The following is a 15,199-nucleotide window of genomic DNA, read 5'->3' on the forward strand; positions in this document are numbered from 1 at the left end:
ACACACCACTATATGCTTGGACCCGAACCCTCACAGCCCCAGCCACACTGTTGGACCTGCGCACCCTCAGGACCACCTTTCGCTCCTGCTGGGTCTCCTCATCCCTGTCCTCTGGTATCTGGACCAGTCCAGGTCCAATACTCAGCACTCCTCCAGTCACATCACTAGCCAAGATGGTGACGGTGGCCAAACTGTGCTGAGGGTTGATGCGAGGAGAGGTATCTGCCCACGCTAAGTGTGGAGTAAGGACTTGAACATCTGTGAGGTTGACGTGAAAGTACTCATCAGCCTCCGAAAGGGAGTCATCAAGTATTGAAAGGCGGAAGGAAGCGTTGGTTTGGCGGGGGGAGTCAAAGACCAAACGGCCGTCTGGCACCGCAATGAAATCCTCTCCTGCTGCTGCGCTGCCTGCTACTGTTTTATAGGACAGGTGAGTGCTGTTGCTACGAGAACCGTAGAGTCTCTGAACATACAGTGTTATGGTCTGGATGTCCTCTGCAATGACCAGCTGGCGGGAATTTGGGGCAAACTGGTAGATTCCCAGTGGCTCCACTTCTGCCACAGTATATCCTGACCTGTGAGAGACAGACATCAGAGTGAGGCTACATTTGACACAAAAATTGTCAATTGTAATCACGATTCAGGAAATCATTGAATATATACAGCTCTATCACAACTGTGAACCACTGTGAAACCATTACCGGAGTTTGATAGTGCTGGCTGCAGAAGTGATGGAGGTGGCAGCAGTGATGTGTAAAGCATAGGCAGCCATCTCAGATGCATCAGCAACAGCTGTCAGAGATATGCTTTTAGTCTCTCTCCATGGGCCAGGGTCAAAGAGCCTGAATATGAAGAAAGGAGCACATTACCAACAATTAAGAATGCAGGCTGTCAGTAGTCCATGTTGGTGTTTGGTATCAGCCTGAACACCAGATTGCAAGTGCTTGGTCCCCAGAAAGAACTAATCATATTCATTGAGAATAGTTCATCCTATCAGAGATGAAAGCTCAGATTGCTTCACTGCCGTCCAGGTATAACTAATGGTTAACATGGTTAACCAAACAGAAGGGCATACACTACTATACATTTTAAATAGGGACACATTACGAATTAAATTATTCATTGTTCAAATGTTACTTAACTTTAAATCATTTGAAAGTAATAATGCAAGTCGTTTGAGGTAACATGTGAGTCTGCACTGCTATCAGTCAGAGATCATTCCCTCTCTGAGTCTTTTACCTGAGCTTGGGGTGATAGCTCCCAGTCTGAGGCCAGGCGGAGCCTGTCCTGAAGGATACCCAGTATTCCACTGCACCCTGATGTCCCCAAACAGCCCCGTTCGTGTGACTTTTGCTTCACATTTTCCTGTTTCTATACTTGAAACCTGCAGAGACAGGGAGGCAAAGCCAACCTGCACAACATATATAAGAAAGACAGTTAATAATGCTGTCCTCTTGGTGCAACCTTAACCAGTAAACCAGTAAAAAAAAATAGTTTCTTATAAATGTAATTATGTAGTACTTTACATTACTGACCTAAGTTTGGTTTAAAAATATACATATATACAGAATATTCTGTACTCAATGCCAGCCAAATGCATTAGCACTAGTGTGTTACATGGAACATTCAAAAGGCTCAAGAAGAAACAGGTGAGTGTTCACAGAGCAGTCAAGGCCTCAGCACTAACTCAGTTATAATGGCTTAATATAGGTTTCAAATTATATTAAAGTCTGTGGAGAGAGATATCAGAGGAATATGGTAAAGTACACCCAAGTTTGTCCTCTGGTAGCTGAGAAATAATTGAATAAACTGACGGGTATTGATTAACTGTCTGTCAGTACATGTCTAAATTGCTATACGCATCATATTCATGAATATATTATCCATGTTGTTCATGTAGGAAGGTAATGTTCAAATAATTGAATTCTTCCTAAACAAAAAAACTGCAAAGTGACAAAGTGAGTATATCACCATAAGAAACATACACCCTAATAAAACATCCTTGAGCATGTCACTCAATCAATAATAGGAGCACTGAACAGTAGCAAGTCTATCCCAAGTGCCCTGCAGAGGGGGCAATTAAAAAACAGATAAATCATATATCAACAAACAAAAAAACCCACAACCACAACTTGCCTCTGAGCTGGCAGCTTTTTCGGGCACAGTCACCGTAGCAACGCTGGCTTCGCGAAGGAGGCGAGGTGGAGAGCCGAGGATAGGACTGACTAGTCTGACATCAGTCAGTTCTGCTGTGAAGCTCTCACCCACTGACAAAAACACCTACAGAGAGAAAAGCATGAAAACAAAAGTGTTATACAGATGCCTAAAAACAACATAAACCTTTACATCATTCACAGAATTTCTAAGTCTTAATTTGCTGAACGCATGTCTCTGCACAAGAATGCTCATCTGTACCTGGCTGCTGATGGGCACAGTGACAGAACTGAAGGTCTGTCCCTCTCTGAAGAACAGGCTTCCTTCAGCTTGTCCTCCCAGTATCTCCTTAATATTTATCACCATCCCTCCACTGATCCTGTAGCCCACACTAGCGTTGCCAAACAGCCCGGCAAGCCGTGTCACATTCATAACCAGAGCTCTGGTGACATTAGACCCTGACCCCACTACCACTATAGACTGTTGCTCAGGGTTGAGGGAAAAGATACCATGGGGTTCATCGTTAGCACGCACCCTAAGGAGAGGGAGAAAGATACATTTCAAGTTAATTCAATCTGTCAAGGCTTTTTACCTGGAAGTCGGTCTATGTTATTGGGTTTAACAGAACTATCATGACCTGATGCGTGTTCTGATGAGGTTTGGGTTGGCATTCAGAGTAGCACCGCCCTCTACAGATGTGAGCTGGACAGTGTAGAGCTCCTCCAGCTCTGGCACTGTATCGGGCATCAGACTGAGGACAATTTCTGCCTCCCTTTGGCCTTCTAGGATCATCACTGAGCCAGCAAAGGCAAGGAAGTCACCTGCTATGTCTGAGTCACTCTGTATCTGCCAGTGCACCTGAGGTGTGAAAAAAACGTATTACTGTGTTAACACTTTAACAGTGGCCATAAAGAGTTTATTGATATCAGCTAGTTTAAGCACAGTAACTGGACATCATTAATAGATAATAAATGTATACTGATGTAATCTTACCGTTATGTTACCGATGACACCCTCTCTGCGTGTAATTAACAGCGAAATGTTGAATGGGCCCTCTGCTTCTGTGGATTCATTGTAGACACGCTCTCGAAGAGCTTCCTCAGTAAACTGGACTATACCATTTGGGTCACCAAACTTTTCTATCTGGGAGACAACACATTAGAGTATGGGTAAGCAGGGTAATGAAGGTTGCATCTCATTAGATTTCCTTCAGTAAAAAGCCCTTTAGTAATCAAATTGTAATAATCCTTGTTGAACAACCTTACTGATGGTGAAATCAAACGTGCAGGCGTGACAAAATTAAGTACCTTCAGTGTTATGGAGCCAGCCCGAGGATCAACATCCACCTCTCCAGACAGAATGCTGAGCTCTACAACAAATGTCTCTTCCACCTCCACTTCCCCGTGGGGAAGAATCCGCAGCTCTATGGTTCGTGTATTGTTCTCTCCATCCCTGAAGAAGAAGGTCCCGTTCACAGGCTCTCTAATGTCTGTATTAAATGGAGGAAGGACCTCTCTGCTGTTAGGGCCACGCACGATCCACGCAACCTGTCAGAAGGTTAAACCGGTTTGAATTAGTTAATGTCCATGAAGAGAAACTTCTGAGAGTAAACTGCAAACAACCATTAATGAGACGACTGAAGATTATTGATTTGATCTAAGATATTGTTCCTCATACCGTTGCATTGCCCACCAGGCCTCCTGCTCGCTTCAAAACAAGACTGAGTATGAGGGTGGAGTTAGGGTTGACCACAGTGATTAGGCTTTCGTTGAGGAAACGCACCACCCCGCTTGGAGAGTCACTCTTGGCGATGGTTACCCTTGCAACATGTTGAGAGCCTAGAACTGCTCCCCCAGTAACTCCAACCAGCAGGACCTCAAACATCTCTGCATATTCGCTGGGGGTGATAATTTCAGCATTAAACTGGGATTAAATAACATCTTCACTCATTATAGTCTTGAATTAATGTTTGTCCTGAGCTACTGAATTGTGTTGTCTGCTGACCTCCTGATGATTTATCTTCTCTACAGTGCTTAATGTCTTCCTACATAAGATCCATAGAAAATATGTGTGCGAGCTAAACATACGGTACAATTTACGGGATTAAGCTAGATATTTATTTAAATTAGTTTTAATTTCTCATCTCACCTGTCTGGGTCATCTATGATAGTGACATTGATGTAGCTGGAATTCTGGCCATGGACAAATATCACTGAGCCATTATTCAGGATGTAGTCGAGGTCAGGGGCTGCACTCAGGCCTCTAGAAATAAACTGAGCTGAAACTGTTCCATATGAGCCGACTCTCCTCACCACTGGGATCAACAAAGTGCCCACATCCTCCTCAACTGAAAGAAAGAAAGCCAGAAGAGAACAGGGATTTTACATATAGCAAATAATATTTTAATATCAAATTTTGTCTGACAGTAGAGGTTTATTTGTGTTTTTGCCTTACTTGAACATTTACAAGATTTAAACATCATCACAGTGCCTTTGTTTTGATTCTTACCTGTTATGTTGACATAGTCCTGCCTGAACTCCAGGATACCCTCAGCATTGTCATTCTTTAGTATGACCACAGCAAGAGAAGAGATGTTGCCTACAGCTGGAGGCTGGTCCAGTTGGAGACCTGACTCCTTCACTGTGTAGTCCACAGCACTGACCACCAGAGGGAGACACAGAATGAAGAGTCACTGACAAGAAATCTTTGAGAGTCAACCATAGACTGTATATAAAAAGCAGTCAACACAGTATTTTGACTAAATTAAGGCTCTGTAATGCCTATCTTGTGAATGACTACAACCATCCAATCTCATTATTGGCCTACAGTACTTGCTTTATCTTTATTATATTTTCTACCTACTATATTTTTTATTATGTACCAAAATACCAAAGCAAATTCCTTGTTTAAAATGTAAACATACAACAACCTTTTTAAACAATTACACTCACCATCTGTTGACATTATCATAACTATTTAAACCAACAAAGTTATTAATCTACTCCACCATATAAAGTTACTTTACCTGACATTAACTAGCTCCACTCCGGTGATGTTGAGGAAGAACATCTCAGGCACCTCGGGAAGAACGTCATCCTGGATATGCAGTGTGACTTGCTGTGAGGTTAAGCCTGGGGTGAAGAGTAGTCGTCCTGAAGCTGGAGTGAAGTCCACTCCACTGACTGCGGTGTTGCCTGAGGTCCTATAGGTCACCCACACACTGCCTAGACTGCCTAAGGAGCGATTAACTGTCACATTCACCTGTGGTAAAGAGAGAAAACATATAGCTGTGGGTTACTACTCCACCATATCACAGAACTACATATGTATCATTCTCATTTTGTTGACCTCACCATTCCCTCCTCCTCAGTTACGCTGATCTGCTGCTGGGTGAATGAGAACAGGCCATAGGGGTTGTCGCTGGCTGCCATAATAATCTTGGCATGCTTTGCGATGGGACTGATTTCCAGACCAGAGGTGGCGGAGTTCAGAGTAAGCTGGTACTCACGGCGCTCTTCAGGCAGTTCATCATTCAGTGCCTGGCATCATGGTAAGCACACAGAAAGACATTATTACGATGCATTTTGGTCTGAATATGTGTACTATGTATATCTGCAGTGCACTGACATTTCAGTGAACTACTCAATCTATTTTAGTCAGTACCTTCAGAATAATGGTGGCATCAGACTGTCTGTCTCTCATAGTCACAGTGCCAGAGATGGCTTCAAACTCAGAAACCACAGCTGGAGTGATATTCCAGTATACCTGGACCTCTCCAAACACACCTGGCCCTCGCACAAGACTGGGGGAAACGCACAAATACACACAAGGATTTTCACTTTACATTCTTGATAAATAAAGAGAGGCAGTGAAATATAAAGCTCTTACTTGTTTTCCCAGGTTAGTGATACAGTTTGATGTTTATCTCACCTGACCAAGGCGCTACCATTGTAATCTCCCTGAGGTTCTCCAATGAGTATGTTCCTGGAGGACTCTGCTATTCCAATAATCCCCAGGGCAGCCTTGTCTGCCCTGATAGTGATGGTGGCCATGCCTGGAGAAGTACGTGACAGACCAGGGTAATGATGAAGGATGGGGAAGATAGATATGAGTATTGCACTGATGGAAGACAATCATGAAAATTCCATTAGTTTCTTCAATCATCTGACCATCATCATAAATACTGACCATTTAGGGGGTCGATGATAGCACCACTCTCAAGAGGAAATAGCCGGACAGTGAAATACTCATCCCCTTCCAGTACAGTGTCAGCAAAGGCTCTAATCACAAACGTCTTCATAGACTCAGTCTGGAGAGTTTGAAAAATATAGCAGACTTGATGAAGAAACTTGCATGAAGCAACACACTGCACCGTACATAAAGACAGAAGATGGAGTGAGTATTTCTCAATAATTATTAGAGGGTAACAAAATAATTCAATAAAAATAATATCGTAACAATATGTGGTGGGACGGTGACCCCTCGTTCTTTACCTCAGTGAATACAAGAGTTCCATTGAAAGGTGAAAGGTCATTTGCGGCCTGGTCTTCCAGCTGCCACCTGAGTGTCACTGCCCCCTTGCCTCCTGCACTACGCAGCACTGCTATTGTGGCCACAGCAGCAGGATCATCCACAAATGCTGGCTCACTGACAGTAACCTGAGAGGGAATTGAGTAAGATGAGAAAATTAAATTACTAAATCCTACACTGTAGAAAAGGTAGTTATAGATAAGTTGAGAATCAAAGATTTCAGATGGTGTTTATACTTTATTTTTCTTTACAGTGGATGAATAGGAAGGTATGAAAGTAGAGTATGTTTATTTACTGGAAGTGTCCTTAAGTAGACTCACCTGTCGTTCCCGAAATCCAAATTGTCCAAGAGGTGAGTCGTTGGGTGGAATGCTGATAGTTACAGAGGTCACTTCTCCCAGTCGAGCACCACCTATCACGCGCAGTAAATTCACTCTGAAGGTCTCCAAAGTCTCCACTTGTTCGTCATCCAAGATGGTGATGGCAATCGTGGTTTCTCTCTAAAAATAAGGAAGCTGTATGCAATAACCTGTGGACAGCCTTGCATTATGGCTTTATGCGATAGTGAAAGCAGGTTCATTTCAAATGTATCCATTTACCTGCCCATCTTGAAAGGTTATGTTCCCAGATCTGGGGCTGAAATCATTAAAATCAGCAGTGATTGGCTGAGCCTCCCAGTAGATGACCAATCTTCCAGTTGTACCAGCGAGTCGCACCACTGACAGATAGAGGATGTTGTCTGGTGGTGGTACCTCATGTGCGAGCACACTTCCAGTGATATCCTGGACAACATCATTAAAATAATAATAATGTTTACTCAGGATCAAATATTATTTGTAATTACATATCTATTAGTTACATTCAGTCTTTTAGATGTGTCCCTACTAAGCTCTCTAGATACACACCACAGGTTTGCAAAACTGCACCATAAATATCACCATTAAGACATCATGTATAATGTTTATATATATAAAAGTCTCACTGAGATTAAAATCTCCTTTTCAAGAGTGACCTGGCCAAGAAAGCAGCATAAACAATGTTACAATTTTAAACACAAACAATACAAACAGACACACTACAAGCGAGAGAACACAATATCCAAGTTATGGTTGTATAGATGACACTGTGCTCACCACAGAAACATTGAACCACAGAATCCCTCGAGGGTCATCATTCTCCTGGATGGTGACCTCTGCTACTTCCATACCAGGCCTCTTCACACTGGGCTGCCCTGCTCCCAGTGACTGGGTAACTAGTGCCACACTGGTGATATTTACCAGGAAACTCTCTGCCAGCTCTGGGATGTCATCCTTAGAAAGCACATGTGTACATATACACTCAATAATGTAAAAACATACATGTGCATGAACAAGTACTCTCTCTCTCTCTCTCTCTCTCTAACAGACACATTTATACTTTCATTCATAAGCTTTGTCACTAAATGTATATCATTCCAACTGCTGTTAAACGTTCAGACAGCAGTAACCTTAAATTCTGCAAGATATATACAACATTGCGCTACTTGGGGGTAAAAATGGTCACCACAGGCCCATAAATGTGTGCTAAGATTTAAGATGTGTGAGATGAGATGTGAGACTAACACTTTGGCTTAGATTAAGCAAAAAAATCTATACTGATTGATACATGCATTTTAAGTATGCATGCTCGCACTCTTCTCTTTCTACTTGGTTTTACATGTTTAATGAACTGTTATGTTAGTACAATGTAAACATTCCTATTCCTAATATATTCTTCTGTACTCAAGAACATTTAATAAACTGCTCTATTTCTCAATGTCCTTTCTTACCGGCAGGATTGTGACAGTGACAAGGGCCACAGTAGCACCATTTAACATGATGATGGTGTTGTCTTTGGGGGTGTAGTCCTGTCCTGCAGTAGCCTGGTTGGATGGGGGTTGGTACAGGGCTGGCCTGGTCTGGTAATGGATTTCCACCTCACCTGAAGAGCCCTGCTCCCTCACTATAGAGAGGGTCACATTGACAGGAACCCCTGCGGGTTTGGAGAAAAGGGAGGTTACATAAGCAAATGTTAAAACACAGAACAAATAAAAAAAAATAAACAAATGATATATATATATATATATATATATATATATTTCCATGACCTATCATGTCATGGAAGATGGCAATAACAACCTGAAAGTAAAATCCCACATGGTTATGTTAAATATTGCTTGAAGTCCAGCATTTAGGTATGCTACTCTACTATTGTGGACTTCTCTGACATTTTAGGCCAGCCTCCAATACACAGATCAGGACAAATCCTAAATTTCTTCAAATCCTGGAAATCGCTGCAGATCTCTTTTACAGTAAATCTCAAAGTGTGATTACTATAATAGTTCCTTAAAAGACCTCATCCAAAAAACATGAATGATTGTTATTCAGTAACCAGCTAAATTTGCAGCAACTGTTACTGGAACAAAGAGAAAGCAAAACTGATGGATATCTTTGAATATGTTGGCAATAATGTAAACTAATTTGAGTAAATGAGACTCCTCTGCACCATGATCCAGTACAAACGCACATTTACTGAAAAATCATCACTCATTTATTTATTTCTTTTCTTACAGAAATTCTTACTCTGTGGTTCTTGTGTTAGTGTAAACTGGGAGTCCAGATGCCATCCAATCACCCCATAGGGAGAACCATTTGGCAGGATGGTGAGTAGAGCTTGTGCCCGCTGCTTGTCAATAACTGCAGCCTGTTGTAGGTCCTGCAGCCCCACAGTGGTAACATCCCGTAGGGTGATAGTGACACTCTCTCTCAGCTCTGGGACACCATCTGCTATCACAGTCAGGGAGATGATGGCCAACGACTGGCCCTCTGAAAACGTTACCTACGGTTTAAAACAAATTTGTTTATTTATAATTTTGACATTGTTTATTTTGGGAAGTATTTTGTCAGTATAATTAGAAATTGATCATACTGTATTTATGATAGGAGGGCAAGGTTTACTAACCACTCCTGAAGTGGGGAAAATGTCTGCCAGACTGCCACTGGCAGCCCAGTGAACAGTCAGTCTGCCAAAAGTCCCTCTTCTCCTCTCCACACTGAGAGAAACTGGATTATTTTGCTCCAACTCATCTACCTCCAAAGATAGAGAATTCTGCAGAGAGGAAATGAAAATATATTACTATATTACAATAGCTTGTGGAAATGTTTAAAAAGTATATTTGAAATTCTTCTGATGATCTAAGTAGCTTAAGGTACAAAGGCTGTAACACGATGACTGCTTTACATGACGGTCAAATGCACAAGCTGTGTTTATCTGCTTACCTGAGCAAAGCCGATGACTCCATGGGCATCATCGTTGGTTGGAACAATGACAGTCACCTGACCACCAAATCCAATCTCAGCCCCACCCTTTGGATTCTTCAGACTGACCTGAAAGTACTCCTGCTCCTCAGGTATGTCATCATCTATGATATTCACGGCTATCTCTAGCTCACTGTCACCTGGTGCAAAGTGCAACTCCCCAAAACTGAATGTGAAGAAACAAAGAAAACACAATGTCCGTTATTTAACTTCCATTGTGTCTTATTTCTTATTTCTTGAGCAGAATTAGCTTTTTCTGAGAAAAATCTTTCCTGTCTGTGACAATCTGGGTACCTGGGTATGAAATCAGACTGATTGGAGACAGAAGTGAATTCATAAACACTGGAGCTATTCTCCTCAGTAGAAGCCAAGAGGGTCTTGCTGGTGTTGAGAGACGGAACCATGAGAGAAAGGAAACTAAAGGCTGGTGGAGCCCTCAGGATCATGGTGAACAGGTTGACATCAGACCTCCAGGAGTATAGTGATGAGCTATTTCTTCCAGCTAGCAGGACATAAACTATGAAAAAGAAAAATAGTTAATCTGGATGTCTGGTCAATTAATTCTAATAGTACAGCCAACAAAAAAACCTTGCTTTACAAACAAAGGAGTTTATGACATTTATGCTTACTGATGCCAGAAGGAGCAGTGAAGGGGTGAACAGAAGTGAGGCCTGGGTGAGGAATGGACTGATAAAGCTGTGGTGAAGACTGCCCTGATCTCCACAGTAACACCTCACAGGATGGAGCGAGACCTGGAGAAAGATACAGGAATGCATGGAGACACACACAGATTAAGGTTTTTTCACGCTAGAATAGCCTGTTTATGTAAAGTAAGGACTGGTCTGACTGACACACCCTAGACTGACAAATTACAACCTCTGAGTCCCTCTGTGGCTCTGCTCTGCTCCACACTGAGGCCTTTCTCGTAAACCCACAACAGGTCTGAACCAAGAAAACTCACCACTTTTGCAGACTCAGAGGGGATATGTCTCATCAAAATATACACAGCGTAGTATAAATATATGATCTGGCCTACATTGTGAATTTCAGTTTGTGTGTCTTCTAAAGTATCAATGATTTGTTTGTACTATTCTAACCAACATCTAACCGCTGCAAAATCCACTAGAAAGTACACTGAGAGTACGACCACAGAAAAAGCAACTCATTATTGCAAAAACACAACCATCCTCTTAGTCAGTGGTTGAAGAAGTACCCCGAACTTTCACTTAAGTAAAAGTAGAAATACCACAGTGTAGAAATCTCTGGTGCAAGTAAAAGTATTAGAATCAAAATATACTTAAAGTACCAAAAGTGAAAGTACTCATTATGAAGATTTGCCCATTTCAGAATAATGTATATTATATTATTCGATTTTAATTATTGATGCATTAATCTTTACATTACTTGAGTTTACTGAACTTAATTTTCTGTAATTTAAATAATTTCAGTTAACTTAATTTATTTGAGCAGATTTTTAATTCAGTGTATTTGATCATTTATTTGTTGGTTATATTTTGAATTATCTATCTGAATTTAGTAGAATTGAGTAGTTATAGTCCAACAAAAAAACACAAATGACATCAAAACAAGACAGGTCACCTTCAATAACAACCAACAGGAGAGTGTCCTCTGCTCTTGTGTTGATTGTCTCCACCTGAATGGCTCTGCCGGTGAGCTGGAGAGGCTGTGGATTCTGAAATCTTCCATTGGTCCATTGAAGCAGGAGGCAGCTGAAAGTCTGTCTGTCTATGCACACCAGCAGGAAGGGCACAGCTGCACGAGTGAATGGAATTACACTGAGGATGTCCTGTTCGAAGTCAAGAGTCTGGAGGAGCATGAAGGAACCCCCAGTCCAAAGAAAAATCTGTAGCATGAAACAAACAACATCATAAAACTTTATTTAGTCATAAAGGCTTGAAATTCCTCCTTTAATGATCTTGACAGAACTGAAAATATTTAAAGATCTGTCAAATAGTGGAACAGTGACCTGGCTTGATGCTATTAGATAATCTCTGCCTTCAATGGAGAAGTGTTTCACGTCCAGAGCTTCGACACCTAAGGTTTGTTCCTAAAGAAATCAGATTGCTTCAAATAATACAAGGCAATGCCACAGTGTTACAGTAATTGTACAAAAACGTGACAGTAACATTGTGCCATGATTGTGTTTCTACTTACCAATGTGATATTGAGGTCCTTCTGCAATTTGAAGATGCTGAGGTTGGCAGCAGGGTAGAAGGGTGGGCCACTATGTGTGATGCCTATGTAGGTAGAACCATTCACTGCAAACCCAACACAAGAGCTTGGGTCCTGAATCCTAACAGACTGTAAGGACCAAAAGACAGAAAGACTGTTATGCTAGCAGTGTAATTTTCTATAAATTAGCTCATTGTTGGGACTCATTGCCAATTATTACTGGATTTTACTGAATTCTTTTACAGTGGGGACGTCGTTTGCTGTTGTAAGCCTACCTGTACTGGCACAAAAACACCCTGCCACTGATAAAGAGTGGCCAAGGTGTGGGAGGATCCAACAATTGGTATCCTATCCAGCCTCATAGCCAGGAAAGAAGGCCCTTTGGGAAGGGAGCACCAAGCAGAGGTGGGGTTGCTCTTAAAGCTCTGGTACACGCCAATTACCAAGAGGTGACCCTCTAGAAGAAAAAAGTAAAAGAGGGACGGAAAGAGGGATTAAAGGAACAACAGAGGAAACAAGGGGGATTTACGAGTGTTACATTTGTTGGTCTTACCAGAGGCAAAAGCTGTGTCAGACTGTGTCTCCCATTCCACACTGACAGCTGACTCCAGACCATTACTGCGAGACACGGTGAGGAAGACTGCTCTGCCACCTTCACTAGCAACCACTTTTGTGCTAGTTCTATACAAAAAACACACATTAAATAAGATTACATAAACATGATTGCATGCACATATTTGCATAAGTATGGTTGTGTGCATTAATTTTCACAGTTACACTTGTATAACATGTATAACATTATATACTGCACGTGTTTATGATATTCAAAGTTTTAGATCCTTCTGGTCCAATTGTATTGAGACCTGTTGATAGTAGGTCCGATGCGGAACAAGCCAGAAGGAGCCAAGTTCTCCAGGACAGTGATGAGAGTTTGGAGTTGGTCTCCCAGCCGTGCACCTCCTGTTGGGTTGGACAGGGTCGCTGTGAAGGTTTCATTCACTTCAGGCTCAGCATCCCGTACTGCCCAGATCTCCAGCATCTGAAACAACACAGATCAGACCGAAGACCTTCTGATAAATCAAAAAAAATGTATATGCTGTTTCACACACAAAACACTTTGACTACCATTTTTAAGCTTTGAGAGCAAAAGAAAAGAAAACTGACCTATTCATGTATGTGTTTGAATGCTGTTAGCCAATAAAAACTTCCCCTCACCTTAAATCTGACTCCATCCTCCAGTACCACAAACCCTTGCGCTGGCATCAAATCGCCCTCTGCTAGACTGCCGTTGGAATCATTGATGGTAAACTGAACAGTTACGGTGCCAAATGTGCCTTTCTCAGGGTTTCGAACCACGTACAGCTTGGCCACACTCTCACTCAGCCTCGACACAGATGTGGGCTCCCTCAATAAGAAATGCTTGCTGGTGTTAAAGGATATGACACCATGTCCATCGTCACTGGCCAGGATATTAACGGTTGCTGCAAGAAAATTATGTAGTTTAGGAAAATAATATCCTAGATAGCAACAAGTGCTCACTGGAACAATGTTTGAGGTACAAGAATTTTAAATTCCTACAAATCCTTTAAAACCTCCTGGCCAATCAGAAACAAGTATTTTTTATTGCCACGGTAAAAGACCTCTTTCACCTCTTTTTGTTGTTATTTTATTTAACTCCTAACCCTATTAATCCAAATCTCTACCATGTCTTCACCATGAATTGCAAATTTTGTTTTGAACATTTTAACTGAATATTATGATTATTCTATTGTATTCTCTTCTGCCCTTGTATCTACCTGTGGTATTGGTGCCCAGCTCCAGTCCAGGGGAAGGCTCAGACAGGATGAGCTGGAATCTCTCAGCTCCCTCTGGAATAGCATCATCGATGATCTGCACTTCTACAAATTTATGCCGTTCGCCATGAACAAAATGAAGAATCTGTGTGGACAGAGGGGTTTTAGGTTAAAAAATATTCTACTACTACATGTCTATGAAGACTCTCAGTCTTCCAGGTTAGCTTTCGGCTCTCATCCAAAAGGCTGAGGAGTCCTTTTGGATGAGAAGTGAAATGTCAAGACTATATAGCAAGTCCAGTTGCCCTTGACTTAGCCATTCTGGATATTCATGAAGGATGGATATGTCAATGTTTTTTGTGTAATGTTTCAATACTGTGTATGGCTGACCGTTTCACTAGTATTGTAGTCCAGTCCCTGTTGTGCTTCCAGGTTCTGAGCATAGAAGAAAAGAGAGACATTTCCATACGTCCCCTTGTTCCTGTACGCCACGAGAGTCAGTGCCCCTATTGTTTCATTCACTTCAAACCTGGAAACCAGAACATATTTGGATAAGAAAAACACTGAAGAAGAGTGAGTAAGAAATGTCTTATTTGTGGGTGCATTTCTTACATGGTGTTTGTCCATTCAATGACTCCTCTAATTCCATCATTAGCAGCAATGCTAACCTCTGCCACCAAACCCTGGGTGTCTGGGGAAAATACAACATACAAAAAGGAAACATATGGTGACCATTACACTGTCAATTGTTCATAATAACTGTTCAGTATTAGCATCAGCGCTGACTTCAGGGCTTTAACTAAAGCGCAAGCACCACCAGCAAGATGTGCGAGAGGAAACTGTAGGAGATCTAACTACCATCATGGCACATTTCAGCGAAGGATTACAGCTAAGAAGCGTCTCCTAAGTGGCTTGGGAGGCTGAGCAGTCGAGTTTTTGGGTGGACTGATTTATGACCCCCTGAATAGTCTTCTCCCATTCACTCTATGGCCAAGACACTGGTAGGCCAGCTACGGGTTTAGTTTGGCTTTCTCTCTCCTCACCACACAGTGCTACTCGGCTCCCACCAAATCCCCAGGCTTCCTCAATCATGGAAAGCATCAATCTCACCATCCAAGCCACATAATGACTGCTGCCAAAAGAGCGGCTGTGTGTTTACTGTGTGTCTCCATGCAGGAGGCAGATAGTATTCTG

At 42.0% G+C, this 15,199-nt stretch overlaps 1 protein-coding gene and 1 long non-coding RNA gene across 2 annotated transcripts in view; one reads left to right on the forward strand and one right to left on the reverse strand.

The window, feature by feature from the left end:
- Nucleotides 1–15,199, reverse strand: part of adgrv1 (adhesion G protein-coupled receptor V1) — a 108,583-nt gene that overhangs the window by 52,223 nt on the left and 41,161 nt on the right. The window contains 37 exon segments of the mRNA XM_038704464.1: nucleotides 7–575; nucleotides 702–816; nucleotides 819–842; nucleotides 1,240–1,411; nucleotides 2,137–2,280; nucleotides 2,416–2,689; nucleotides 2,792–3,012; nucleotides 3,148–3,297; nucleotides 3,462–3,701; nucleotides 3,832–4,051; nucleotides 4,303–4,501; nucleotides 4,663–4,811; nucleotides 5,180–5,415; nucleotides 5,508–5,693; nucleotides 5,818–5,956; nucleotides 6,085–6,208; nucleotides 6,343–6,463; nucleotides 6,648–6,812; nucleotides 7,005–7,184; nucleotides 7,284–7,466; nucleotides 7,818–7,994; nucleotides 8,492–8,694; nucleotides 9,285–9,540; nucleotides 9,664–9,810; nucleotides 9,981–10,185; nucleotides 10,314–10,536; nucleotides 10,649–10,771; nucleotides 11,619–11,883; nucleotides 12,007–12,087; nucleotides 12,195–12,341; nucleotides 12,488–12,669; nucleotides 12,766–12,893; nucleotides 13,076–13,251; nucleotides 13,428–13,693; nucleotides 14,009–14,150; nucleotides 14,396–14,534; nucleotides 14,618–14,696. Coding sequence (XP_038560392.1) covers nucleotides 7–575; nucleotides 702–816; nucleotides 819–842; nucleotides 1,240–1,411; nucleotides 2,137–2,280; nucleotides 2,416–2,689; nucleotides 2,792–3,012; nucleotides 3,148–3,297; nucleotides 3,462–3,701; nucleotides 3,832–4,051; nucleotides 4,303–4,501; nucleotides 4,663–4,811; nucleotides 5,180–5,415; nucleotides 5,508–5,693; nucleotides 5,818–5,956; nucleotides 6,085–6,208; nucleotides 6,343–6,463; nucleotides 6,648–6,812; nucleotides 7,005–7,184; nucleotides 7,284–7,466; nucleotides 7,818–7,994; nucleotides 8,492–8,694; nucleotides 9,285–9,540; nucleotides 9,664–9,810; nucleotides 9,981–10,185; nucleotides 10,314–10,536; nucleotides 10,649–10,771; nucleotides 11,619–11,883; nucleotides 12,007–12,087; nucleotides 12,195–12,341; nucleotides 12,488–12,669; nucleotides 12,766–12,893; nucleotides 13,076–13,251; nucleotides 13,428–13,693; nucleotides 14,009–14,150; nucleotides 14,396–14,534; nucleotides 14,618–14,696 — 6,750 coding nt within the window.
- Nucleotides 308–9,245, forward strand: LOC119892278. Its single transcript, XR_005442534.1, has 3 exons — nucleotides 308–430; nucleotides 5,525–5,704; nucleotides 8,498–9,245. It is a non-coding gene; the product is annotated as an uncharacterized LOC119892278 (long non-coding RNA).

The sequence above is a fragment of the Micropterus salmoides genome, unplaced genomic scaffold, assembly GCF_014851395.1.
Source record: "Micropterus salmoides isolate LMB-PRFRI ecotype aquatic unplaced genomic scaffold, ASM1485139v1 Ms_hic_scaffold_7, whole genome shotgun sequence".
NCBI classification, from domain to species: domain Eukaryota; kingdom Metazoa; phylum Chordata; class Actinopteri; order Centrarchiformes; family Centrarchidae; genus Micropterus; species Micropterus salmoides.